Source organism: Zosterops lateralis (assembly GCF_965231275.1).
Source record: "Zosterops lateralis genome assembly, chromosome: 10".
NCBI classification, from domain to species: domain Eukaryota; kingdom Metazoa; phylum Chordata; class Aves; order Passeriformes; family Zosteropidae; genus Zosterops; species Zosterops lateralis.
In genome coordinates, this window is record NC_139770.1 from 17,993,936 (window position 1) to 18,020,480 (window position 26,545).

Below are 26,545 nucleotides of genomic sequence, written 5' to 3' on the forward strand. Positions count from 1 at the left end.
AGAGGTCAAAAAAGGTCAAAAAGGAAATCCTGTATGCTGAGTCTACTGTCAAGGCTTATTTTCACAGAAACATTACTGAAACTGTGTTTAGCATGTAGTTGATTTCAACAGTAGCCTGGTCCATCTTTGCACAGAAATACCTCCTGTAGGGAACCTGGAAAGCATGTGCAATCTCTAGAAATGAGTATTTCCACTCCATTGTTTTGACTGCTTTGTTTTTGGGAAGAGCCCACTGCTGTCCATAGGTTCTGCTGTCTGTGACTATGAGTCAAACAGTGGAAGTACAACCATTGTCTGTGTCAGATCTCATGTGGGTCTGTGACTGTCCAACTGTGATGGAGATCCTGTTTTCCATGGCAATGAACTTCCTGTCTCCATTGCAAAATTTCAGTCAGCAGTTGTGGTGTGCTAATGCCTTCAAAGGGTCATTTCTGCACAGGGCACATTTCCTCTTCCCATGACAAAAAGGTGGGCTGATTCTTCTATAAGTAGATCTTGCAGGTACTGTGGAACTTTTATGGCATAACAATAAATGCAATACGGCATTGTTTTCAGCAGGCAAAAATATTAGTTTTCTTAGTAAAAAATGTACAGCTTCTCCTATTTTCTTTGGAAGAATAGACCCAACTCTGCCTTCAGTTGTATCCCCAATTCTTTATGAAATAAGGGATACAGACTAGAGGTGTAGAGATTGAGTTGAGACAACATTCTGTCCTTTTGCAGGGGATGTTACTTCGCAAAAAGAGCTCTTTGCAGTCTGTAGTCCAAAATGATGTATGATGTGTTATCTTAAGATCATCAGTTATTGTCAGTTTGAGACTGAGGAGAGTTTATTTTGTGATGTTCATGATTGTTGCTGTTCTCCTGCAAGCCTTTGCTTTGACTTCAGTTCTCTCAGGAATCCTTAAACTTACTCAAAATATGATTTTTTTTCTTTTTTTCTTTTTTTTCTTTTTTTCTTTTTTTTAGCTTGGAGGTGTTTCTAGCATTCACATGCTTTCAAAATAACAAATATGTTCATGGTTGTGGGAAGCCTGTGGTAGGTGACTGCTGGAGAAAGGGGGTGGTTGAAATGAATGACCTCTGCAGGTCCCTGCCAGTCTGTGGCTCTCTATTTCTAACACCTCAGTCTCTTCATTTGGATTCAGGTGATAGAGCATTAGAAACCTCTGTCCTGTTTTATTCTATAAATGTTATCCATTCTACAAAACAGGCTCCCCATAGCAGTGGTGCTCACAAACATTGTAAGTGTTTTATTCTTGTATATTTAGTTATTTTCTGTAGATAATACTATGGATTTTGGTTCAACTTAGTGCTTAAATGCCAAAGGCAGGCACATGAATAATCTTGAGGAAATCAAGAGAGGTCTTTTTATACTCAATACTTAAGTGCTTGGCTGCATAAAAGCCATCCTCCTGATTTTCACTAAAACAGTACAGAGAAAAGCACACAGTTTGTGCAGTAGAGAGATGGGAGCATGTGAGTCTCTACCTGTTACACAGCCTTTGAAATTCTGATGCTTAACTGTACACATTCCTGCAGAGTTATCTCTCAAAACACAATTTACTGCTTAGTAATGAAGTAAACTGGATTTTGAACAAACACCATCTTGCCCAATGACCAAATAGTTATTTGGGTTTTCTATTTTTATTTTTTATTTTGTGGACTGAGCTGTCTAACCTATTTTCTGGGCCAATATTGACTGAAGAGAAGCTCTCCTCCCTGTTCCCTCACCCTGCTATGCAAGTATTCAGTCAGCTCAAATAATTTATTCTTACCTGGGAGCTGCTGTAGCTCATGACAACTGTGGGCAGCCACCAGGGGATCACGAGGCAGCTTAAAGGCAGTATGGCAAAAGAAAGCCATAGATACGCTCTCAGCTCTCCAAATATATATCCCTTTTTAATTTTTTTTTACTCATTACATCCAGGTTATATTGAATATTTTTAAATTGTAAGATTAAGATCACTGTGCTCCAAAGCAGTAAAAGCATGTTATGGGACACTGTGGGCTTGTCCCACTCCTGCAAAGGGAACCAGGATGGGGATCATTCACCATTGTCAGGGCACATGGGCTCATCTGGCCTCTGTCAAAAACATGTTCACTGTCCTTTCTTGCATCTAAAAAGTTCTACACATCCAGAGCACGTGAGTAAATTAAACCAATGAGAGCTGGGTACCAGTACAGGATCCATACAGGTCAGGCCCTTGTTTCATGGGTGGCAGTGCTGTCTCTGCAGCACGGGACCTCCTGTTTGAGCTGGGAGTGTCAAAATATTTTGATCTGCCCTGTCCCTAAAATTGAACACTTCCTTGCAGTTCCAGCAATGAAAACAGTTTTACAGTGAGTGTTAAGATAATGCAAACCTTGGTTTAAATGGGAATCAGACCTGGAGTGTGTGTATTGAAGACTATTTGAATTACATTCAGCACTGTTTATGGGTTCTCAGGAGTTGCAGAGCCTGTTAAAAATGAAATAAAGCTTATGGAAAGGGGCTTATGTTTTCTACTTTGCTAAAAAAGAAATAAAGAGGAAAACATATTTGTGCCTGTTCAAAGGCTGCCCAAGGACAGCTTTCATTCTTTGTGACCCAGTTACATTAAATGCTTTCACAGGAACTCTTCAGATACTTATTAAAAAAAAAAAAAAAAAAAAAAAAAAAAAAAAGAAAAAAGAAAGGAAAACACAGATCAGTGCTTCTGATCTTCACTCTGAGGACACATCCAGGCTTGGAGCCATTGACAGATATCCCTTGTTGCATCCCTTGTTACCTGTACAAAAATTAAACAAAGCAAGAGATGAGCAGCACCGGATGAGAAATTAGCTCTGTCCATGGAACTATTAAATACTATAGTTAAGAACATTTTGTTTTTAAGAAAAAGTGCAATCGGTTATAACTTTGGCCAGCACAAGCTACCCTATTGCTTTTACCTTCTTCTTTTGTATTTTTTCTCCCCACTTTTGGCACAGTGTGAGTCCTTTGAGTGTTTCGTCTGGTATCACCAGACCTCCCTAGTCCACCTGAAAGTTTTCACTGGTTTTTGACAGAAGGTAGGAAATTCTGCATTGCACATACAGTCACAGTGGTGCTTGTCAGCCAGGAGCCCAATTCCTTCTGAAACTGTTGGGATTCAGAGTGCCCTGTGACTTGAATCCTGACCAGGCGTATACAGGAGCTGATCCCTCCACAGATTTGTTGATAAATGAAGTGTGTTATAGACTTTGTTACATCCTGCCTAAACCCCAAATTAGTCTGTGCTTTGAGGGACAAAAAGCAAAGCTCCTTCTTCTAATTCTTGGTGTTGTATCTGACTAATGGTGTTTGGTGGTATTTGAGGAACATGAAGCTGTGGAAGGATTTCTTGGGAGTTGTGGTATATCTCTTTCTATGTGCCAGAAGTGAAAGAGAGTACGCAGAGCTCCAGAGAGCACTGGGCAGCAGAACTGCATGTACACAGTGTAAGGAAAAGCCTTCTGTGGAAACTTGAAGTTCTTTTGGATATCTTCAGTCGGTGACTGAAGTAGTTGCAAATATTTTTATTTTTTTGGTGGTGTTGTTTTCTAACAAAGGGGAAAATACAAACTAATAAAGTCTGTTGTAGTTGCTTGCTGTGATTTGAAAAAGTTAAGATATTTATTATCCACTGTACTAATTCCCCCGACACTGTGCCCTATTAGGTTTGCCAAAATTAAAAAGATTTTTAAAATTTCAATGTTTTCTTGATACACTGAATTCTTGTGTTTTTCTCTCATATGAATATTGAGTCATTGATATTTTATGTGTCACACAGGATGGTTGAGCTATCAGAGAAAACTAACGATTTGCATAAGCATCCCAGAGGCATTTTTGGCTTCCCGGCATGCAGGAGCTTTAGCCTGTTGTCTTCACACAGAGTCTGCTGTAATGTTGCATGCCAGAGATGATAATTCACTTTGTGAAACATGATCAGAAGAACCTTTACGGAGGTGTGACAGATGCAGCTGTAGCCATCACTTGAAGCACTTTTCCATAACCTTAAAAATGTGTCTCCTTCTGATTTTCTTTCTTGATGACTTTTTTAGGTATTGTTGAGTTGCAGCTGTCATGGGCAATGAAATTCCTAAGAGAGCAAGGAAATAAAAAGGTTAAAGTGCCCACAGCCACAGTTTCAGGACTTAATTGGACATTAGCTACTCAACTATGAGCATTCCCCCAAAGAATGGTGGAGTTCTTGCAGGCTTCAAACAATGGAGATGCGTGGGTTGATGCCATCTGCAGCCTAGGGCTGGTGGAACAAAAAGATGTTTGAAGAAGAGGGAAATTCTCAGAGATATGGTAGAATGGGAATGATCTGAGAGTAATCAATCATTAGGGTGACATAAATCACAACACACAAGAGCCCACAGCCAGGAGATGTCAAACACCGCCCGCAGCGCATCAGTCTCTCTGGCATCATCACTTTTGTGTGTTGTGCCACTGCTCCTTTGCGGGGCCATCAATTTTGTGGGGTGATGAAGGCCAAGAATGCCGGGCTGCCCCGTGCAGGCTAATGCAGCTTTATGATTGCGCGCCCTAACGTGAGCTTGGGGCGATTCATCCCCTGACCCGAGCCAACAATCGATTGTGAGCCGGGTGCCAAACCCGCCAGATGTTGCTTGATCTCATAATTACGTTAGTTCTGTTGCTCCACTGCAGCAGCATCAAAACAATACCAGCCAATCTGGGGCACAAAGAGAGGCTGTGGCTCTCATGTGGTCATCTGGTCCACGCTTGACATTTTTGCCTAAAGCTCTCAGATGTCAAACTTAATTTCTCTCCCTTGATTATAAGCAAAATGATCTGTGCGCAATATTAAAAAAACATTTATCAGCTGGAAAACAGCAAAAGGCATGGCATAAACTCATATAAATGTTAATGAAAGGCAGACAAAATTGAGCAATGGCATTGTATTCTTTAGGCTTTTATACACTTTTACTTAAGAGGCTCTGGGAGAGGAGTCTAGAACAGGATTGAAGGACAAGCACAAAAAATATTGAAATTTACACCAACTCTTCTTATGGTTCAAAACACTGGCCTGGAATCCTGTTAAATGGAACAAGCATAATCCTCCTTTAATTTATTCTGATATTGATCATCAGATCAATGTAAATCATAAATTCCTTGATTTCAATAGAAAGGCTCCATCTTTCTACTGCTGCCCATAAAAAATCTCATGAAATTTTGGCTGCCTAGCTCCTTCCAAGAGACTGAACAAAGTGGTAAAACAAAGACTGTGGTGGTTGTCTAATGAGGTCTATTCCTCTGAGTCAGGGTGATGCTGTTTGGATGGTCTACAGGGCAGTCTGAGCACAAGGCTCCAGATCCCAGAACAAAATTACTTGAATGCATAGGACTCAAATTGATCTTTAATTTGCTCATTTAGAGCTGAAATACAGCAAGGGTGTTTTCATCCCATTTTTGTCAGCCCTCAGCCCCCCAGCTCACCAGTGGGCACACTGCCCCTTTCCTTCACCTGCCTTCCAGCCTACAGAGCTCCAAGACCTGTGCTTGAGTTGTTCAGCACTGGTGCTGTACGTGGGAGCAGTAGGGCTCTGCATAACCTGCTGTAATTTTCTGCTTTTTCAAATAAATGTGGTGAGCTCTCACCAGCAGCAACTGTTAAATTACAGCATTTTCCTCCCCTCTCAATTGTGAGCTACGACACATATCTCAGACTAGGCACAAGGAAAATTGTAGCACAGGACAGGAACTATCAGCTAAAAAGATTTTCTAAACAATACAAGTTGGCCTCAGCGTGCCTTACTAATATTCTCCATCTTGCAGTATTTTCATTTCAACTAAGAATATAAAGTCATGTCACATATAAGAGAAATTTTATTTCCTGTACTACTACATTTTTTAGCATAATGGCCCATGTAGATCAGTGGGCAAATATTACATCCTAAAGTTTCAAATAATTTCCATCTTTACATTTCATATCTGATCTTTAATAAATGTTATTTTTCACAGTGCAATTAGACTTCAGGATGTAAAACCCAGAGTAATCCAGAATATTTTTGCAGAGCTGGGTATTTTCAAGGTGCACTGACATCTAGATTCTGATCTAACTAATGGCACAAATCTGAAGCAATTTCCTAGAAATCAGTACAATTACATCAGCGCAATCCCCATAAAACTGGGATGAGAGTCAGACCTTTATTTCTTTTCCAGCCTGCTCCAGAGATACAATATTTTCCATTTAGTCAACTGAAGAGAACTGTAAAGGTATAGAAAGAAATGATAGAACTAAATTTTACTATTTAACATATGGGAAACTTGGTTATTATTTTACCATAAGCTTATGCAGGAAAAAGAGCGTGCTGCAGTAAAATGGAAAAAATTCACTTCAGGTGTTGTATCATGAAATCCAAGGAAGTGACATCAAAGATTAAACCTGGCCCATTTATTTTTAAGCTGTTTTGTTTAAGTATCAGATTTTATGTCTGGAGATTTTCTCTACTCTGTGAATTTTATTCCTTTTTGTAAGCATAAAACTGAATAAGGGTCAAGAAGACTTTATTTTGTTGCCTCGGTACCAACATAAGACCCCCATGTTGGCCCCTGAAATCCTTTTGATGATTTTGGGTGTTGGGTATGGAGCAGCTGCACACTGGGGTCAGTGTGCAGGGCAATGTGGTGCAGGGTGGTTTTAGCCAAGCAGGAGACAATTGTTTGCCCATGGGGAACCCCGGCTCTCCTACTGCCAGAGCAGCCCGTTTGTTCCAAGGACAGTCATCTGCACTACCTGGTCATATTGAGGCATAATTTTGTGTGGGATAACGTTGTCTCTTGGTCATTGTTCTGTCTGCAAAGGAGCAGTGGGAGTGCCAGTGCTGTCTGGGCAGGCAGAGGTGCCGTGGTGTCTCCTCACAGCCCTGAAGCCACAGCTGGTTGCCAGCTCTGCTGCCTTCCTGGGCTGAGAACTGTTTCCTTTCATTTGTTTCACCAGTTCAGAAAGTGACAGAAGATGCTTGGGAAACTACAGGAAAACTTCCAAGCTCTTATGGGAGAAAGAACTAAATGGACACAAAAGGCCTTGTTTTGGTTAATGGGAGCCAATGGGGAGAACACATCAGGGGTGGGTGAGGTGGGTACAGTGGGAGAGGTGGCTCTGGGCTGACCCATTGCCTGCAGGCAGCAAGGTGCCCTCCAGGTCCTTGGTACTGGAAGTCTCCTTTGGGACTCTCTGCCATGGGCCAGCCCTCACCCCTGCCCTGGTGTTCTCTGCAGCGTGTATTTACCTGGACTTTCAGGAGCTGCAGAAGTTCAGAGGAGTGTGGAAAGTTTGGCACAAGTAAGAAGTGTATATGTCAAGCGAAATTTTGTTCCCAGTCCAAAACTGAAAACTTTTTTTGTGGGAAGAACTTAACTGGAACTGATGAAGTTTCTTTTCATGGATTATTTAAACAGTACAAGATGTTGTTAATGCTGAGTTTCTTACATGTTATTTGGGAAAGTATGTCTGATTATGTAAATTAAAAGTTGCTGCTTAAAAATATTTTGCTTGAGAGATTGCAAAGGCAACACAGTAAATGAATTAAGATCAGAGAGTCTTGCTCAAGTGAGAAGATTGCATAAGTAACCGCATGTGGTATTGAAAAATACATACTGTTTACAACGTATTCTTGCAAGATCCTTAAATATTTCACTTTGAGGTTTGCTTGATATAAAATATTGCATTTGTTCAAGCTGTCTCACAGACTGGGACCTAAGCTGATTTGCAGCTACATGCAGATTAAAACCACTATGCTGTCCCACTGCAATTTTGGATTTAATTTGGTTAGTTTCCGTCTTTTTAAGAGAAACAAGAGAGTTTTCTAACCAACAGGCATTGACTGCTTACCTAATTAAAAATGTATCCATCTGCTGGTGGCTGACTTGTTATTCAAAGCATACAGATCTAAGTAGGTTGATTTATTTATGAAGACCTTATGACACTGAGAGATATGCACTCAAAAACATGCAAAAATAAATGTGGTTGCAGATGGGTAGACACACACAGATCTTTATGGGGTTCTAAATAACAGATAGAGAGAATTTGGAAAATGTGCTTTAAAGGGAAGATCCTTTTATGTTGCTTTCACGTGTTTAACATTTAGAGCTCAAATAACAGAGCAGCCAGAGAACATGTGAGATAACTCCAGTCTAAATATCCTATAGTGCCTTTTAAGTTGCAACAATTTTTTTCTGAAAGCTTAGTGTGAGTGATAGACTCTGAAGCAGATGCATTTTAAGCAATGTTTTATTTAGAGAACACTTTAAAGGGAATTTTAATTAAAGGAGAAAAAAAATCATTAGCACTCACAAGCACAATGCATTGGAATCAGGCTAAATGCTGTCTTCTTATATTTGATTTCATTGGTGTATTGGTAAATGTCTCCCAAATTAAGTTTCTACACTCAAGCTTGGAAACTTCAAGTTCTGACGGATTCATTCTCAATGCTATAAATATTGTTGCAATCCTCAGGTAAAATTAATTCTTTAGTTTATGAGCTCTAGGAACTTCCCAGGGTGACAAAGCCATCAGGTATTTCCATGTAGGGTATGGAGCTGCTGGCGTCACACTTCACGTCATTCCTGGGGCAATTCCACTGCTCTGGGACTTCTGACACTGGTGCAAAGGGAGTGGTGCCCCAGCTTGCTCAGGGCTCTCTCCAAGAGGCTCTGTGTGTGTATATGTGGTCTGTATCTGCCACCTGAGAAGTCTGAGGAGAATGGAGAATGCTGTGTCTGGGACAACTCTGGAGTAGCTTTATGGCCTCTGGTTCTGTTTACAGCACAGTTTCTAGTGGGTCTTTCTGGTTTTTCCTTCCATCCACATGCTTGGCAGCATACATATTCAGGTTTTGCACATTTGCATGCCTGTTTGTGTTCATTGGTTAAAAAAATTGTCAAAAATAGACTGAAAATATTTTTTTAGAGACCACCTTATCATGGTGGTGTCCTTTTAAATTGAAACTATCTTGCACTAGATGATAAAGATGTTTTCAGAAGAAATGTATTCCTTACCAAACCATGCATTGACAATTGTGCCCAGCTTCACAAAAAGATAATTCTCTAATCCCAAGGTCAGTTTAAGCTGATTCCCCAGTATATACAGTTTCAGATTCCCTTTGAGTTGCTTTTTATCTCCATGTCAAGACAAACGTGGGTTTTCTAGTGCCAACAAAATACATGGTTTGTATGTAGATTAGCTAAGGAGGCTGTTAGAATGAGTTGCCTTTTGGTAGGAAGCCATCCTGGCATTTCTTTGGAAAACTCTAGAGATGTTTGAATAATCCTTATACTAACAGATGTCACCACTGGGAATCTGTTTTACTTTTACAGCTCTTTGTTTGATTATCTTGCTGGCATTTTTTGATATTTTGGAATGGGGTGTGGATGTGTATGAAACTCAAACAAATCTATATTTTCTTTTACTTGATTTCTCCCAAAGATATGTTTTGATGTAAGTTTCAGATAGTAATCAAGGGAAGATCATGGGAAGAAAACCCATAAATTTTGCTATGGGTGTTCCTTTTGTGCAGAAGGGAGAGGACAAAAAATAATGATGAAGAATCTTTTCCTTTTGTTTCCAACCCACTGCAAATGACTGTTTGCTGTTTTCCTGGTCCCGTGCAAGCCCTGGAAATGGGGGACAAGGGATCACAATGGGTCAAGGCAAATAGTTAGTCACACTCTGTCTTAGAATTGAACCCATTGTTCAAAGAAGGCAAGCAAGTTTTCCACTACTAATTTTGGTCTGCATTGGAAACTGTGGCCAGTGTGGTTGTGTGAATAAGGATTAGTAATGGTGAGTGGGCACGGGAGGTAGCTGAAGGGGTGGCATTTTTGTGCCTGTAAAAGCTGTAGTGGCTGCACATTTCTCCCCAAACTTAATATTTTTGCTCTTTACCTCAGAATACTGCAAGAGGACTTCTTTGGGAAAAAAATATCATTGCAAATATCAGCTGCATACATGTTAGGAAAGTCTCACAATCGACTGTCTCAGTAAAACACCAATGAGTAATTTCTAATGGAAATCTGGCCTTTAAGGGAGAATTCAGGGAGATGTGTCCCTTCTCTTTATTGTTGTTACTGATCTGTGTACAAGAAAATATGCCCAGGGTTTGACTTCCATTAAAGGAATGAGATGGTTACTGCTGAAGGAAAACTCAGAGGGAAATGGAACACACAAAGAGTGTTCGCAGCTGGAGAAAAATTGTTCATGGTGCCTTTGGTGTAGGAAATAGGAAGAACTAATTTACATGTCAGAAATTTAAAAATTCTTAAAATTAAGTTCATGCCTGTGAAATGTATAATGCAGGTATAAGACCTGTGAACATCTTTTGTTCTAATGCAACAGTGATGTTCAGCTCCTTGAGAGTGGATTTGAGGTCTGGTTGTGCTAAAAGCTGTACAAGAATATCTCAGCGCATGACGACCCAGCAGATGGGTATAAATAAAAAGAGAACAAGGAAATACTCTGGCAGCATTGCCCAGCACAACAAACCACCTTATTCTCTGAACTCTTCCAATATCAGTGACAGCACTGAGGAAAATAATGGCTGCCACTTTCCAATATAAAAGTGAGCTTTTGGGGTTTTTTCCATTGTCCTTGCAGTTTTTCATCTCTGTGCCTACTATTTTGCTTACATGAAGTTAATCCAGAATTTGCAGTATTCGGCTATAAAATCAGTGTAAATACTGAACTAGAGCACACACATGTACATATGCTCACTTCTTCCAGTTAGTGGTTCCCTAAAACAGGACAAGTAGTTTCTTAGCTAACAAACAACCATTCTTTTGTATCTACAGGTAATCTGAAATCAAGACAGAAAAACACAGGCAATGCTTCAGATCCTTGATAAGCTCACCATTACTTAAAGGCTGGGCAAGCTCTAGAACACAAGTTCCACACTTCCTTACAGATGTTACCACAAGGAACTGCACCTCTCCATACTCTTGGCAAAAATGGCACAACAGGCACTAGAAGCCTGCAGATCTCTCTGACTTTATGTTTATTCAGCATCACTGTTTTAACACGGGCAATCACACATCCAGCTTTGAAAATGTTGCTGCACTGGCTATTTCAGGAGGTCGGTGCAGAACTTGGAGAAGAGCCTTTCTGCCAGAGGTAAATTCACAAAATTAACCTTTCTCTTGTCCTGTGAATGTATGAGTCATGCCTGCATGCATAGAAAAAAATGTACAACTACTTTCAACTTTTTAGAACAAAAAGCAACGACTTTTTATTTAATTGTAAAGAAGGACAAAGAGTCTCCCCTACTATTAAAAATAGCACACATTAAAAATGAAGGAAGGGTTGGTATTTTTTCTTATTTTACACTATTTTCTTCTGTATGGTTTCAAATATTTTGTTCGTAATAATGTGTGAACCATCTCAGATAGGATGGTTTAATCTCAGTTAATTAGGATTTACACTGTATTAGAAGTGCCAGAAAGCTCCAGTGCTCTGTAGGGAACCTGTCTCTGGTGCAGTTTGATTGGTACCATCATTGCATAAATAATCTCTGCAAAGATCGCTGTCTCTGAATGCACAGAATAAAAATGAATTAGAGCTCTGACGCTCTGTTCTTTTGACAGTTTTTACAAAAAAAGACAATTCAAAGATTTTTTGCACAAAAAATATCTTTGTTTATACTGAACTTTTACTGGTGCAATTAAAGTAATGCTTTATTTTTTTTTAAATAATACCTGCAGTAAATTATGGCAGGAAACCTAAAATTCTAGTATGAAAAAAATCTGGGAAACACTTTGTTTTAATTTATATTAATTTTAAATTTATTCTGTTTTCACATGAAGGGCCCAATTCTGCCTACATATTAAAACTAAGCTGCTGGTAAAATTCAACTTTACTTTAGAACAGACCAGAATCTGGATCAGAATCTTAAACGACGACCCTATTCTTGACAGAGAAAATCCAAGTCTGCCTGACTGATTCTTTTTCCCAGCGCAGAAAAAGGGGTGGGTGCTCTTAAGGAAGTCTGGATGCAGTTTGTAGTTTTGGCTTTACCTTCCCAACCCAGCTGAGGCTCCTCTGGAGCTGCTGCAGGCAGGTTCCCCACGCTTTGTGCAGAGGCTCTTTGGTGCCGTTTGTTCCATTACTGACGGCACGGGCTGCGAGGAGCCCTTCGGGGGAGCTGTCCCTGCCCCTGTCCCTGTCCCTGCCCCTGCCCCCTCCGGCTGGTGGCCCCGGCCCTGCCGCAGCTCTGCCACCACTGTCACCGCTCCCGAGCCAGCCCGGCATCCTCACATCCTCATCCCAACAACTCCCCATTTCTGGAGGCTGACGCCGCTCCCCAGTGATCCCGACTGGGTAAGAAGCGCAGCTGCTGAGGACAGGCAGTACAAACACCGAGATATTCGAAAGCAGTTTGTAATAATTAAGGTGTCTGTTAACCTCCACAGGCTTTAAATAACCTTTCAGTGAAACGTGGGCAAGCACATTCCCCTCCAGGTTGCCGAGCATCTGTGCACTGCAAACAACCCGCAGCCTTACACAGTTATTTGCTCCGGTTTATTGGTCACACTTTCACAGGAAAAACCTGCGGGTCTCTGCTTGCCCCCGGCCTTGCCGAGGGTGAGACTGTGCTGAGCTAAGCCGACACCTCTGCTGCAAAGGTGGGAGCTTGCACTGCTTACATTTGATCTGCTTATTCAGTGGAGAGCAGTAATACCTGTTCTGACATTTCAGTGCATTTATTTCCCTGCTTCATCCATACTGATTTTACCCTTTGCCAGTGCCCTTTTAGGTTTATTTATTTTAGGAAACATAATCTGTATTGTAAACACTCCTGGATTTGTAAACAGCTCTGCTGATAGGATTTCCTTTCATGGACCTGGTAATGGTGTATTATAAATTTTAGACTAACTATGAGATTTGAGTTGTGTTGCCAGGACCAATGTAATAAACGATACTACTTCAATTGTCATTAAAATCTTGTTACGTTTCACTCACGCTTCTCCAGTTTTCCCTTAGCACTTCTGGTTAGAAAAGGCAAAAAATCTATGCATCTGTCTGTCTGTATATTGTCAAGTCACACCGTGTGCCTGCTCTGAATAAAGACACTGTCACAGGTCCTGTAATCAGCATCAAGGCAGTAATGAATAGGAAAATCTTGTGATGATGATCATGATTAACAAAAGGAAGTGTAAATAATCTACAGTGCCTAAAGCTTACATTTTTTGCAGAGTGGATTTGCAAGTGAGCTATAAACCTGATCCTTTTCTTATTGAGGTCAGCAGCAAAACTCCTGCTAATCCCAGCTGAAACAAAATCATTCTGCCAGCTTGATGTTTATAGAAATGCATATTACCTTCATGGAGATTCTCCCGCTATGGCTTTTTGTATTACAGCCTGCAACTTCATCTGAAGCAAACACGACCTGAGGAATGAAATCTTACTCATATCAAATAAAAAGCTGTTATTTTGAAATAGCTAGCAATAAATTTTGTCAAGTAATCCACTGGCAAATGTTGAATACTCACAGATCCAAAAGAATCAGTAAATCCAGGGAGGGAAAGGCTGGGCACATCTGAGCACTGGGAAGGAGCCGGCAGTGACTCTCTGGTGCCAAGCCTGATAAAGGTGCACCTTTGGGGCATTATTTCCTTTGACAATGAGACTTTGTGTGTGTCTTACACTTCCTGGGGTTATTTTACACTCTTTTGCAAATAGCCAAGTAGTGTGGAAGTTGTGTGGGAGTGGAGTAAATGGGACTGAATTTTTGTAGGAAAAGGCTTTTCAGAGGAGACGGGTGAATTTTTCCTGCAGGCTGTGGAATTGCATACTAAAGGAAGAGCTTGTGCTTCCTCCCCCCGCTTTTTTTTTTTTTTTTTTTTTTTTTTTTTTTTTTTTTTTTTTTTTTTTTTTTTTTCCTTCCTTTTCCCCATCTAAATGTACTGCTGGGCCTCAGGAGGCCCATGAACACACAGAGCTTCCTACTGAGGTTGTCACTTGACTGACAGCAAAAAGCTTCTGGGGAGATGGACGAGCATGAGTAGGTGGACATAGAAAAATGGAGAATGAAAAGATAAAGTAAAAATAGAACCGAATGTTCATCCAAAATCACAGCCCTTTCAGGGGCTTATTGTAACTTATAAATATTGTGTTTGTGATTGGAAATAAAATAAAGCAACTCTGTGTGTGTAAGCATACATGTGTGTGAGACATTTGATATCCATTCAGTGTTCTGTTTGAAACTATATTAACTACAGAGACGCATCCAAGACAATGCCCTTGTGTCAATGCCCAATTATTTATACACTAATATTTTCCCTCAGCGCTTTAAAATATAAGAACAAATTGTGAGTGAATAGGAAATACAACAATATTTCAGTCCTTACATTTCAAGGTGGTTTTCAGTTTCTCAGAGGCTCCGTGTTTGTGTGTTCATGTGCCTGTTTGTCTGTACCACTCGAGTCCTGATCTCTAAATAATTTGGCTGGGGCTGACCTCTCTGAAGCAGACAGGATCAAGCATTTAACACACTGTCATAATTATTACAGTGCCTGCTGCAAGTGAATACAGCTTCACTGAGGAACTGAAACAAATACAAACCTGAGACAAACACCAGAGACGCTGGCTGTGCTTTATTGAGCTGCATTAAATTGACCGTTTAAATGGTGTAAACTTGATGATGGTGCAAACACGATCAGCTCCCATCAAAGGCAAATCACTCCTGATAGTGAGTTACAATAACATAAATTGTCAGGCGGGCAGCAGTGCAGGCTGCTCAGGTAATAGGCGTTTAAGACAAATGCAACAGCTCCAACGGCTGTAACAAAATTTTAAGGAATAAATTTTGGTGTCAGATACTTTGTTGAAGGGTGGAGTTACTGGCTGAAGCCAAGAACAGGATTTAGTCCAAGTATCAATGGCATCTGTTAAAACCAAGCTGAGCTTTTACGATTCGTTGAAATGACACAAAGTAAGGAAATTGTGATTATTTTGGCAAGACTTCTTAAAAAAACCCCACATACTGGAGCCAAAACAGAGTAGATTTGGTAGGATTGCAAACATTTTATTTTATTACATTTGCAGGCCTTTTTTACATTGTCTGTGTTTATTTTATGTGACTTTTTAAAACAAATTAAAATTGCATTAAATTACAGAAAAAAATTTTAAGGTTTCAAAGCATTTTATATATTTTTAATGACGACTGACTCTTCTGGCATTGCCACAAAAATAACTTTAATTAAAAAAAGAAGACGTTTTGATGCTTCACCATTCCCATAAAGTTTATCCTGACTAGTAGTAGATCTGTCAGAGGCATCAAAGATGTGAAAAGAACATTCAGATAGTTTTAATTGAGGACTGCCTATATTTCTGTGTAAATAATAAAAAAGGCACTAAACCTTTTCTTCCTTCTCATTAGGCCAAGAATTCTTGCAGATAATTAAAGTCAGGAAGTACAAGTTTTAACAGTTGCACTGACTGTGCTACACTGTTTTCTAACGCCCATTATCCAAGCAGCCGCTTAAAAGATTTATTTTCTACGGAAAGAGAAAAACACACCAGCTATCTTTGCAAGGTTATCTTTAAGGTTCTGCCAGTGGGAGCTCCAAAAGAAATGTTCAAGGTTAAGGAAAACAATCTAAGCCTCAGGAATAGGAACCTCATTGTAAATACTGTGTTAATAAACCTTCTTAACAGCAGTTTTAAGAGCCAAAAAATGCATCCTTCCTAGATCTTGACCTGAAATTAAACCAGGTGAAAGATACTCTACGTTTTAAGCAAAAAGAGTCAGTAAGGGTGTGTTTGTAAGTATTGTGTTTCACAGATATTAGAGTGATTTAAAGAGAAAACAGCAGATTCTGAGAGAAAACAGCAGATTCTGAGCAGGCGTGTCTCCTGATGCACAGAACTGTTAGTCAAACTTTAAGTCGCTTTCAAAGTATTTTTTTAGCCAATCGAGCCTGTAAAGGGCTTCTGTGCGGGAGCTACAGCTAACTCTGGCAAGGATTCATTGTATCCCAGACGGAGGGAAATCCTGGAAGAGTCAGGGTGCAATTCCCGGTTCGGGATGCGGCCGGGGGAAGGAGCTGTGCCCCGCACGGAGCCAGGGGAGCGCGGGGGGCGCCGAGAGGCGCTGCGGGCCCCGGGGAGCTGCCCCCAGGGGCTGTCACCGCCCCCGAACCTGCGGGAAACTGAGGCACAGAGCCGCCCAGAGCCGCGGGGGGGAGCGGGGCACTCGGCGCCCGGGGAGGGGGAGGCGCCGCGGGACCCGCCGGTTCCGGAGCTCCCCGGGGCTGGGCAGCGGTACCGGGAGCGGCGGGGCACCACGGGCGAGCTATGCGGTTTTCCCCGGTCCCGCAGCGCTGTCCCGGCAGGCCGGACAGACAGACAGACAGGTCCAGGGGCAGCGCTGTGAGTGAGCACGGACTGCTCAAGGACGATGCTCAGCCCACTGACGCTGCCTGACCCACCCAAGGCTTAGCGGGCTTCTAAAAACTACTAAAAAATACGAAGGTGTATTTAGGGAATATTTTTAAAGATGTTTGGAGCGTTCAAAGCCAAGCGGGGCTGTGGCTGCCCAGCGCGGGTTCCCGGGGACAGCCCAAGGGCAGCAGCCGACACAGGTGTCCCCGGGCCCGGCTGTGGACGAGGGGATGTGCACCTGTTTGTACGTCCCGATGGCTCTTAGCGTTCAGAGGGAACCGCTCCGAACGGGCTTTCCCCCGGCCCGCCCTGCCCGGCCGCTGTCCCGGTGCGCGAACCATCGGCACCTTGGCGGGGAGAGCATCGGCGCCCGCCTTCTGCCGCTCACAGGGGAAGCGCTGCTGAGAGCGGCCGCCAGCACTGCCCATCCCTGCCCGTCCTTGCACACCTCTGCCCGTCCCTGCACATCTCTGCCCATCTCTGCCCGTCTCTGCCCATCCCTGCCCACCCTTGCACATCTCTGCCCATCCCTGAACATCTCTGTCCGTCCCTGTCGATCCCTGCCCGGCCCTGTCCGCCCCTGTCCGGCCTCGGGAGCCGCCGCCGTGGGCGCCGCTGCTCCCGCCAGGTGGCGCTGTTGCTCAACGGTGGCGCCGGGCCGGGTCGGGCGGGGCGGGGTGCCGGCAGCTCCCGGGACGTTCCCAGAACGCGGGGCCGCCGCTGGCTCGGCGCGGGGCAGGTCCGTGTCCGCTCCGCGGCTCACCCGGCACTCTGCCTCTCCTAACTTTGTTTTTTCGCTTTTTCCACCATCTTTTGGAGTTCGGACACTGTTGAGGTCGGAGACCCCCGCGGATCTCCCGCCGGGCCGGCCGCTGTGTGGCGGCCGCTCGGGGCGGCGCTGGCACAGGGTCCCGGCGGGGCGCCCCTCAGCGCCCCTCAGCGCCCGGCCCGGCTCCCCGCGCGGAGCGGCCCCGGGGCGGGGCGGGGTGAGGCGCGCGGCGCGGAGCGGGCGGCGATTGGCGGAGGCGCCTGACGGACGGGCGGGCCCCGCCCCCTTGGCAATGTCTATCGCGCGGCGCGCGCCCCATGTAGGCAGTTATTCCGCTGGGATAGCGCGGCCGGAGCGCGGCGGCATGGCCCGGGTCCCGATCTGCGCCCTCCTCCCGCTGCTCGTCGGCGTCTGCGGCGCCGTCACCGGCTCGCGGGTCTATCCCGCCAACGAAGGTGAGGCTTTGCCGGCGGTCGCGCCGCGCGTTCTCCCGGCGGGGCGCCGGGGGCAAAGTTCGGTGTCCCCGGGCGGCCGGCGGTGCTGTCCCGTCCCCTCCCCGCCCCGCCTGGCCGCTCCGCTCGCTGCCGGGACGGCTCTTGCCCCGCTCTGCCCGGCCGCTCGCTGCCCGTCCGGCGGCCGCGGAGCTGCCCGGGCGGCGCTGCCGGGGCCGGCACAGGTGTCGCGGAGCGGAGCTGCCGCCGCCTGCTCCGCTCGTCCCCCCGCGGAGCCGCCGCTGTCCCGCCGGGCCGGGGTGCCGGGGTGTGTGTGCAGCTCCCGCCAGCGGCGCCGGGCCGGCCCCGGGTCGGAGCGCGGCTCATGGAACCGGTTCTCCCGGGAGCGCCGTTCCCCGGGGCCCGGCTCAGCCCGTTCCGCGGGACGGCCCGGCGGCGGCTCCGCGGGGGAAACCGGCGGTGTGGGCGTGGGGCGCCGGTGGCCCCGGGAGCCCCCGGCTGATGTCTCGGTGCCCGGCCGTGCCCCGGGCTCCCGGAAAGCGCCGGCCGGGATCCCACGGGCAGTATACAGTGCGCTGTCCCGGGCGGAGCGGTGTCCGGAGCCGGGGGCCTCCGGTGTCCCGCAGGTGTGCCCGGACCCGCCAGGATCCCCCGCTCCCCTCGCGGCTCCGGAGCCCCGGGACACACCGTGCGGTCCCTCCGAGCCGGTTCGGGAGTGTTCTTGATACTGGCGCGGTCGGAAATAACATCTCATTTCAAGTGGAAGGTGGATGCGAGCGTGCTCCGCGCATATGGAAACGCTCAGGTAAAGCATTTGTTTTAATATTGCCTTTTGGCAGCTGGAATTTAATCTCTTTTATTTGTACCTTTCTGCAGTTACCTTGCTGGATTCCAGATCGGTTCAGGGAGAGCTTGGGTGGATAGCGAGTCCCCTGGAAGGAGGGGTAAGTTTTAAACCGCTATCTGATCAAAAGGGTAAAGGGGGTGATTAGTAACTTTCAGAGAGTCCTAATGGCTCGATTATTGTTGATTGTGGTGAGGAGGTCAGATTTCTTCCCTGGCTTACCAAGTGAATTACTCTTTGTTGGGGAAACTCTATACTCCCTTTGGATAGTTCTGTCATGGAATAAGTGGAAACCAAAAGGGCAGAAAAGAGGTTTCAGAATTAAGAGATTGGTTGAGGCATGGGCTTAGATGCCTATTTAAAACTGAAATACCAACAAGAAATGTGATCTGCCGGCTGAATTGGCATTCTTGACTGCTATTATTTTATCTGTGGGCCGTCTGGGCTGGGAGATGTTCCGAGCAATTGGCGTTCTATTTCTGGATGGAGGAGTAGGGATCAATATACACGACAGACCTTTTGTTGTGATGGGACAGTTGTCCTGTTTCGAGGTGTAAACATCGTGTGTTCTGGTTTCTGAGCAGACAAACTGCAGCACCCAGTGCTGGACTGTGATTCCTCGGAGTTTCTTTTTATGTACTTTTACAGTTATCTTATTGCACAGAAGGCTGCTCGAATGCACTGCCCAGTGGTGATGTGATGACGTTAAGAGGTTCACTGCTGGGCTTAGAGACCCTTTGCTTAGAGAGCTGCACAGAAGGTAGCCTTACTTTTTGGTTTAGCTTTATAATACTGGATGCTCCTTGCTGCTCCCTCATCTGTGCCCCGACCTGCAGGGTGCCCAGTGCCTCTCTGGGAAACTCCTTCGAATGCTGGACTCTGGAGTTGCTGGGATCTGGAGGAGACTGTACTTCATGGAACGTTCTTTTAATAAGCAATTAGAAAGGCTTTTTCTTTCTTCATGTGAACAATTTAAACAAAAAAAATGCCAGCAATGCACACTAAACATGTTTAAAAAAAAATCCTAAATCCTTTTAATATTAAATGAGTAAAAGCAGCTTGGAATCCTAAAGCAGAAGTAACTATAAGTCAAAGTGTTTGAAAAAGGAAAGTGCTGAAAGATGAGGACCCGTGCACAACAAAGCACTGGATTCTTCAGGAAACCTACAAATGTACATTTTTTTTTTGTGTGTGCGTTCCCGCTCGTAATTAGAAGAAGCAGAGCTAAGGAAACAGCAATGAGCGGAAGGAATCCGAGGCTGCGTTGGCTGGTGATGCATTATGCATAAGCTCTGAATAACCATAACATGGGAGAATGGGGGATTGTTTTGCTCCCCCATTGTTGTTCTGGGTGAACTTGACTACGGTCCTGGCTTGTGCTCCGCCTGAGCACGCTGTGCTGTCCCCAAAACTTGGTTTTTCAGAGAGTGGGGAGGTGATTGGCAGGCCTCTGGCAGCGCCCATGGTGCACATTCAGCGCTGATTGCAGGCAATTGCCCTCATCTTTTGACAGCGTGGAAAGGTACAGCTCTATCTCGATGAGAGTTGGGCTTCCTTGTTAATCCTGCACCCTGGAAATGTGCCTTAATGAGACGGGCTCTTTGGATGGCTCTCCAAGGGATATCTCCGCTGTGTGCTAAAACAGAACCTAAAATACAAGTTTTAATAAGTCAGCAGTGGAATCAATGATCAGAGGACAGCTGTATATTATTAATGGCTGTTGGATTTCCCCTTTCTCCACATGTCTTTTCTGAAAGCACCATGCAAGCTTGAGAAGGAAAAATGTGTGCTCTTATTGTGGACGTGACTCGTTTCACTAAACCTACATACGTGTGTTCTATTTTTAAGCCTGTAGTGAAAAATTTAAGAGTACATGGTCTGTTTCTGAGATACAGTGCTTGGAAAGCATTTACTTTACTTCATATGCTGCAGATTTATTTCAAGGAGCAGAAACAAACTCCTTTGTCTTCCTGGGAAGAATTTGTCCTTCAGTGTTTTTCTTTAACTGTGTATACTTTACTGTCTGTTTAAAAAAAAGTATTTTTCCAGATCTGAACCACACTGTTCCTGGAGTGTGAGAGTTGTGTGGATAAGAAGGGCTGGAGATAAAGATAGTTATTTAGCAGTGACTAGCTATATAGTAGCCGTGGAGGAATTAATGAATTGCATTATAAGTGTAATTAATGATTTATTCTTGCATTTCACAGTTGAAAAGCAGGTTTTGTGCCCAGAATGTTTCAATCTGCATCATTAAACTGTGGGAAGAGCTGAATTATAAAATTTAATTTCAGCTTGAAAGCAAAAAGCTACATCTTTGACCACGTACTTGGAGTTACAAGTCACTTGCAGTGGCTGGAAATTTTGGGCTGTAGTTATTTTCAGCTCTGTCAGAAAGATGCACTTGGATTTCTTCTGTATATGTGCGTTAATGAAATAAGAAGCCCAGCTCTGTACATTTGTGTGTTGGTCAGCAGATGGGTGTATTGAGAACAAGATCCAAAAACTTGCTGAATTCAGTTGCTGTGTGTCTGTTGACCTCAGCGGTCTCTCTATTGAATCCTCCAGCAGCATCCTCCATTGTGTAAATGCACTAAAGGAAATCCCATCAACAAGTATTATTTCCCTCTGCTTCTTCCTTTCTCTTGTACCACACACAATATTGGTAGCATAGGCAATCTGAAGATAAGCAGAATGGAAAGTGATGGATCATAAAGACAATATTGTAACAGTAAACTAGCTCTCTGGTGCTCTAAATTAAACAAGTCTGTCTTCTTACTAACAACATGTTACACTTTACATTGATAGATGACTTTTTAAGATTTATTTCTTCCTTTTCTCTGGAAAGGAGTGACATGCTGAGTATTGATTTCCCCCCTCCTTCATTTTAATTTGCAGTTATCTCTAGGCAGCAAATAAAATATTATTCTTTCTGCTCCTAGTGACTCATGGTGCTAACTGCTGTCATTCTGTAAACGGATTCAGCTAAGCTGGAAGCTTTTTAAGTAAAAATCACTTGCATAAGAGCAATCCTTGTGAGAAGAATGCAGGATATTATATGAGAAGCCCCTTCATCTTAAGAAGGCTTCTGTTTATCAAAGCTATGGCTTCAGTAGTTCTGAAAAGCACTTCTGAGAAGTCTCTTTAAAGTTATCACTGTTTTCTAAGGATAATTTTGTGTGCTTCATTGTATTGCCTGCAAACCTAGTCAACATATTATTATCTAATATTTTTATAGGCAAGGATAAATTGAATAATATGAATTGAAGTGCTATGGTTTTGCTGTTGTGGTTTTTTTTTTTTTTTTTTTTTTTCTCTTCCCTGGGAAGATTTCTTTTCCTAATACCCCTACTTTGCCTTCTCTCCCTGCCAGTAGAGCACTGTGATAAACTTACTTCTGTCTGTGATACTATTTTGACCTTTTTTTCAGAACTGTTGACTATATGTGTTTTTCTTTTCTGAGTTCATTATGTTGAACTCCTGCATCTCCTCCTTCCATACCCACCTTGGATTACACGTGTTGTTGTTGTTTCATAATCATGTTGCCTTCTTGGCACTCCTGAAGATGCCTGAACTTGATTTGAGGGGTGTAACTATTCTGAAGAATGCTGCTATCCTTATCTTTCAGCACTTTCCCTCTCTGCTAACCTTTTTGGAATTTTGATAATATGAAATTCGCTCTTCCCTGACATTTTGTTCAAAAAAAAAAAAAAAAAAGATATGTAGTATTTCTTCTTTTTTTACCTTCCCACTAATAAGAAACTCTGCATAACAAAGTTATGGTGATGTTGCTGGTAGACTGATGATGTCTCTTTACTTGTTTTTCCTTCTCTAAGAGCTACCCAAGTCAAGGACCCAGTTCTTTGTAGATAGCTATTTCTGCTCCAAAGTAGAATTTACTGAGTCTATCTGGGATAATGGTAGCCCAGGAAAGTAGTTGGTAGCGTAGAGAAATAGTAAGGAATGGCTTAAGAGTTTTTAAAATAAGTGGTAGTGATGCCTGAAATGTGGATGTCACTCTCTCTGTGTGCCTAAGTCACACTGTGTCACCTGCTGGGTATTTTGGGGTGCCAGGCAGGGTCCATGAGGTGAGAAAACACTGCAGGTCAGTGCTGCTCTGTGAGTCTGTCAAGTTCTGTGTGTAGGTAGCCCTGCTCTAGGCAGTGTTCTGTGGACTGAACTGTACTGGAAATAAACAGAGTCAGCTGAGGGAGCATTCTTGGATTGGTTCAGAGGGCCCTTAAAACACATGCTTGTTCCTCGAGGCATGAGGGGATTTGGAATTTGTTTCTATTGAACAGATGCCTCCTTTAATGTCCAGTAGTTGAAGTCCTGGCTATGGCTTGGTCTGCTGGGTGGATTTTTGGTCTGTTTGTTTGTTTCCCTGTAATGGAACAAATGCATGTTGTTTGTTGTGAAGCTCTGTTGTTCCTTTTGATACTGATGGGTATTTCTCCCCTTGTTCCTCCCTGCAGTGGGAGGAAGTGAGCATCATGGATGAGAAGAACACTCCGATCCGCACCTACCAAGTCTGCAACGTGATGGAGCCCAGTCAGAATAACTGGTTACGAACTGATTGGATTCCCCGTGAGGGGGCTCAGAGGGTTTATATCGAAATCAAGTTCACGCTCAGAGACTGCAACAGCCTGCCAGGTGTCATGGGAACTTGCAAAGAGACTTTCAACCTTTATTACTACGAATCAAACAACGACAAAGAGCGTTTTATCCGCGAGAGCCAGTTTGCCAAGATCGACACCATCGCTGCCGACGAGAGCTTCACGCAGGTGGACATCGGTGACAGGATCATGAAGCTGAACACAGAGATACGGGATGTGGGGCCGCTCAGCAAGAAGGGGTTTTATTTGGCTTTCCAGGACGTGGGGGCCTGCATTGCTTTGGTGTCCGTGCGCGTGTTCTATAAGAAGTGCCCGCTGACGGTGCGGAACCTGGCGCAGTTTCCAGACACCATCACCGGGGCTGACACCTCCTCGCTGGTGGAGGTTCGCGGCTCCTGTGTCAACAACTCGGAGGAGAAGGATGTGCCAAAAATGTACTGCGGGGCAGATGGCGAGTGGCTGGTGCCCATTGGCAACTGCCTGTGCAATGCTGGCTACGAGGAGCGCAATGGGGAATGCCAAGGTAGGACGAGCCATATTGTACTGTTCATTAGGGCTTAGTGGAATGCATAATTGGATTGGAGATGAGAGTCAATGGACTAAAGCCAGTGATTAGCAGCCCTGTGGGATGTGATGGGACAGAGGGGTTTAATGAAGAACTCCAATAGCTCCAGGTGGCAAGGCTAAGAATTATATAATGCAAAACAAATGATGCTGCTGTTACAGGCAGAAGGTGAAACACATTTTCTAGCAGACGCCTAAATTTGATTTGGCTCGTGATAGTCACCAAAATGTGGATGACGGCAAAGTGGTGCAGTTGAGCTACCATTATTTGGAGAGACAAATCTTTCAAGGGAACTTTTTTAAACACAGGAAATTCTGGCAAAGTCGACTTTGGATAATGCAGTAGGTTAAGAACCAGTCTGGGAAGCGGGACAAGAGTTTTAGCTGGATTACTTTCTCACTTTAGGAAGTGGAAATCTTTGGTGTTTTACTTGTTGCAAGTTTTTAGCACTAAATACCCTTTGATATTTGACACTACTGCCTTTGTTAAATATTTTCATTTCTCAGAGAGTCTCTATTGTCAGTTAAATAAAAGAGGTGCTAGGATACTCTTAGAAATGCTAAAGGTCTCCACCCCATCCCACCCTCCCACACACACACACACCATCCTGTGTACTGCAGAATTAGGGATTAAAGTTTGTATAAAAGACAGATTGGCCTAAAAGAAAAAAACCTCAATACCTATATTCTCTTTGCCTTCCTTTTCTGGATAAAGAAGCTGTAGAAGGTTAAGGAAGGAGAGAGTGAGTTTATAAATAAAATATCTTTAGCCTCTGCTTTGAAAGTCTTGCTCATGTAAGCATAAATTAAGATCAAACTTAAATGGATTCTTGCACAGGTCAGTGAGCTTAATTTTGCTGGGTGCTGAATTGAAGGTGCTCAGCTCCTTCTGGGATTTGGAACCATGTTTTTAGAAAAGGTTCTTTGGAGTCAGTTGCTTCATCTTCTTGGTGTGTTTTTTACTAGAGCATTTTTATCATCTTGAGACTGAGAAGAAGTTAGCAAAGCAGGTAACTGGCTGCTTTTGTGATGGAGTCCTAAAAGGATGGTGTCTTTTGCATGTCCTACTCAATTTCTTTTAAATGCTAATTTCCAGTCAATATGAAGTTCATTATAATGCATTGAAATTAAATTTTGGTAGGAAAGAACTGCTATGTGTGAACTTCAGCCTTAATTTCCTGAGTTTTATGCTCTATGACAGAAACATAATGTGACATAGTGGCAACAAAATTGCCATGGGCTGAAATTTGCCAGAGGACTGAAAGATGGGGATAAAATACTCTGATTTTTCTTGGATTTTGTTTTGTTTTGTTATTGTTGGTTTGTCCATCCTGTGAGGTGGAAAGTTGAAAGCCTGTGTGTCATGAAGTGTGCAAACCTGTGGCTGTGGCCCTGCTTGGGTGCTGCTTTGGTGGCTGGGGAGATGCTGCTACTCTGTCACAGCTCAATAACTTCTGAGCAAAGCTTCCTGACACCTTACCAGCCTGGGTTGTGAGAGGAGAAAGTGAAGTGAGGAAGCATTTATTGGTTTATTGCACAGAGATGATTCCACTTTCTCCTAAAGGCCTGTTAGGTCAGCACTAGGTCACTCTGGCTGACACAGATCGTCCATTTTTCAGTGTCAGTGGCCTGGATGTGGTGAGCTAATTGTCCAACAAATCCTGTGTTGTTCAGGGGAAATCTCGTGAGGTTTTGCTGATGGGCAGTGGTTATAGTGGCATGCTTTAAATTTATTTTTGTAGTGTTGGACTAGACCTTGGAGATGACTGTCAGATTACCTAAAGGCTGTCAGCTGCATCTGGGGATGTTTGGGCTCGGGAAACCCAATTCTACATTTCCCAATTAAAAGGAAGAGCAGGTGATGCCATGTTGACAAAGGTGTTAGAGATGTTCTGTCTCTTGGGCTCTCCAAAATGATGTTGGCCTATGCTAGTCATTTCAGGACCATTCCAGCCAGTGCATATTTGAGAGTGCTAAACCCATTTCATCAGCTGTTACTTGTGGTTTCCTGTTCTCACATTTGCCATTCTCCAGCCAGAGGAGTGAACTGGGAAGCCCCTCCTGGTGAATCAATGAAGCTCACCAGAGCTGTGCAGCTTCTCTCTGGTTTCCAGTGAGGCTGTTAAAGCAGTTTGGCCTTTGACACTACAGAATGAGGTTTCCCCTTTTCTTTCCACTCTTAACTTAATAGTTTAGCTAATGTTCTGCTCTGACAGGTTTTTGGAGGGGAGGAGGAGGATGAAGTGAGGAGGATTCCTGTGGTTTTGATACAGAGGACTGGGGGCAGGGGAAGAGACTTTGAGTTTGGGAAAGGCTGTGAAAGGGCTCTGGTCTGGGACGGGAGCTGGTCTGGTGAGCAGGTTCCACCTCAGTTGTTTTTCAATAGGTTGACTGTGGCAGGACAAATACAACAAAAGGTCAGAGGTTGTCCGTTTCCTCATCCATCTTCCCCTGTGATCCTCGGGTCAGAGTTAGGATTGATTAAGATCTTAAATGTTTAACAAAAGCTCAGTGGGCAGGAATAGTTTGGGCCAGTGGGTTGGGGCTTTGCACTTGTTGGGAGATCCCCAGTCTGTGCTGGAGCTCCTTGTCCTCTCCTGGGACCTGCTCCTTCCTCCGAGCAGCCCTTGGGTTGTCCTGCAAGCTGCCTCAAGTTCACTCACCCTCCCAATCTTTAAATAATACATTCTCCTTGAGATTCTTTTGCCTAATTTCTGATGTGTGTGTGGGAAGCGCAATGGAAAGCCTTTTCACATCTAAAGTTCTTGTAGTGGGAGTTAATGACTTTCTGACCTCAAATGGGATTTTTAAAAAATTGTGTCGGTGGTATGGAGGTGTTTGAATATGATGACAAAAAACTGTCCTTTCTCTGATTGCTATTTCTCTTCCCACTTGACTTT

The 26,545-nt window shown here is 43.9% G+C and overlaps 1 protein-coding gene across 5 annotated transcripts in view; it reads left to right on the forward strand.

Annotated features, from left to right (window-relative positions):
• The window catches only part of EPHA4 (EPH receptor A4), a 178,025-nt gene that overhangs the window by 55,075 nt on the left and 96,405 nt on the right, over nucleotides 1–26,545 (forward strand). For 4 of the 5 annotated variants that reach the window (XM_083868397.1, XM_083868398.1, XM_083868399.1 and 1 more), the window contains 3 exons: nucleotides 10,817–11,135; nucleotides 18,501–18,568; nucleotides 22,941–23,604. In XM_083868397.1, the coding sequence (XP_083724523.1) occupies nucleotides 22,959–23,604 (646 nt within the window). In that variant the 5' untranslated portion in view covers nucleotides 10,817–11,135; nucleotides 18,501–18,568; nucleotides 22,941–22,958. Of the gene's footprint in view, nucleotides 1–10,816; nucleotides 11,136–17,527; nucleotides 17,628–18,500; nucleotides 18,569–22,940; nucleotides 23,605–26,545 lie in introns of those variants that run through there. The other variant, XM_083868396.1, reaches the window with a different exon arrangement.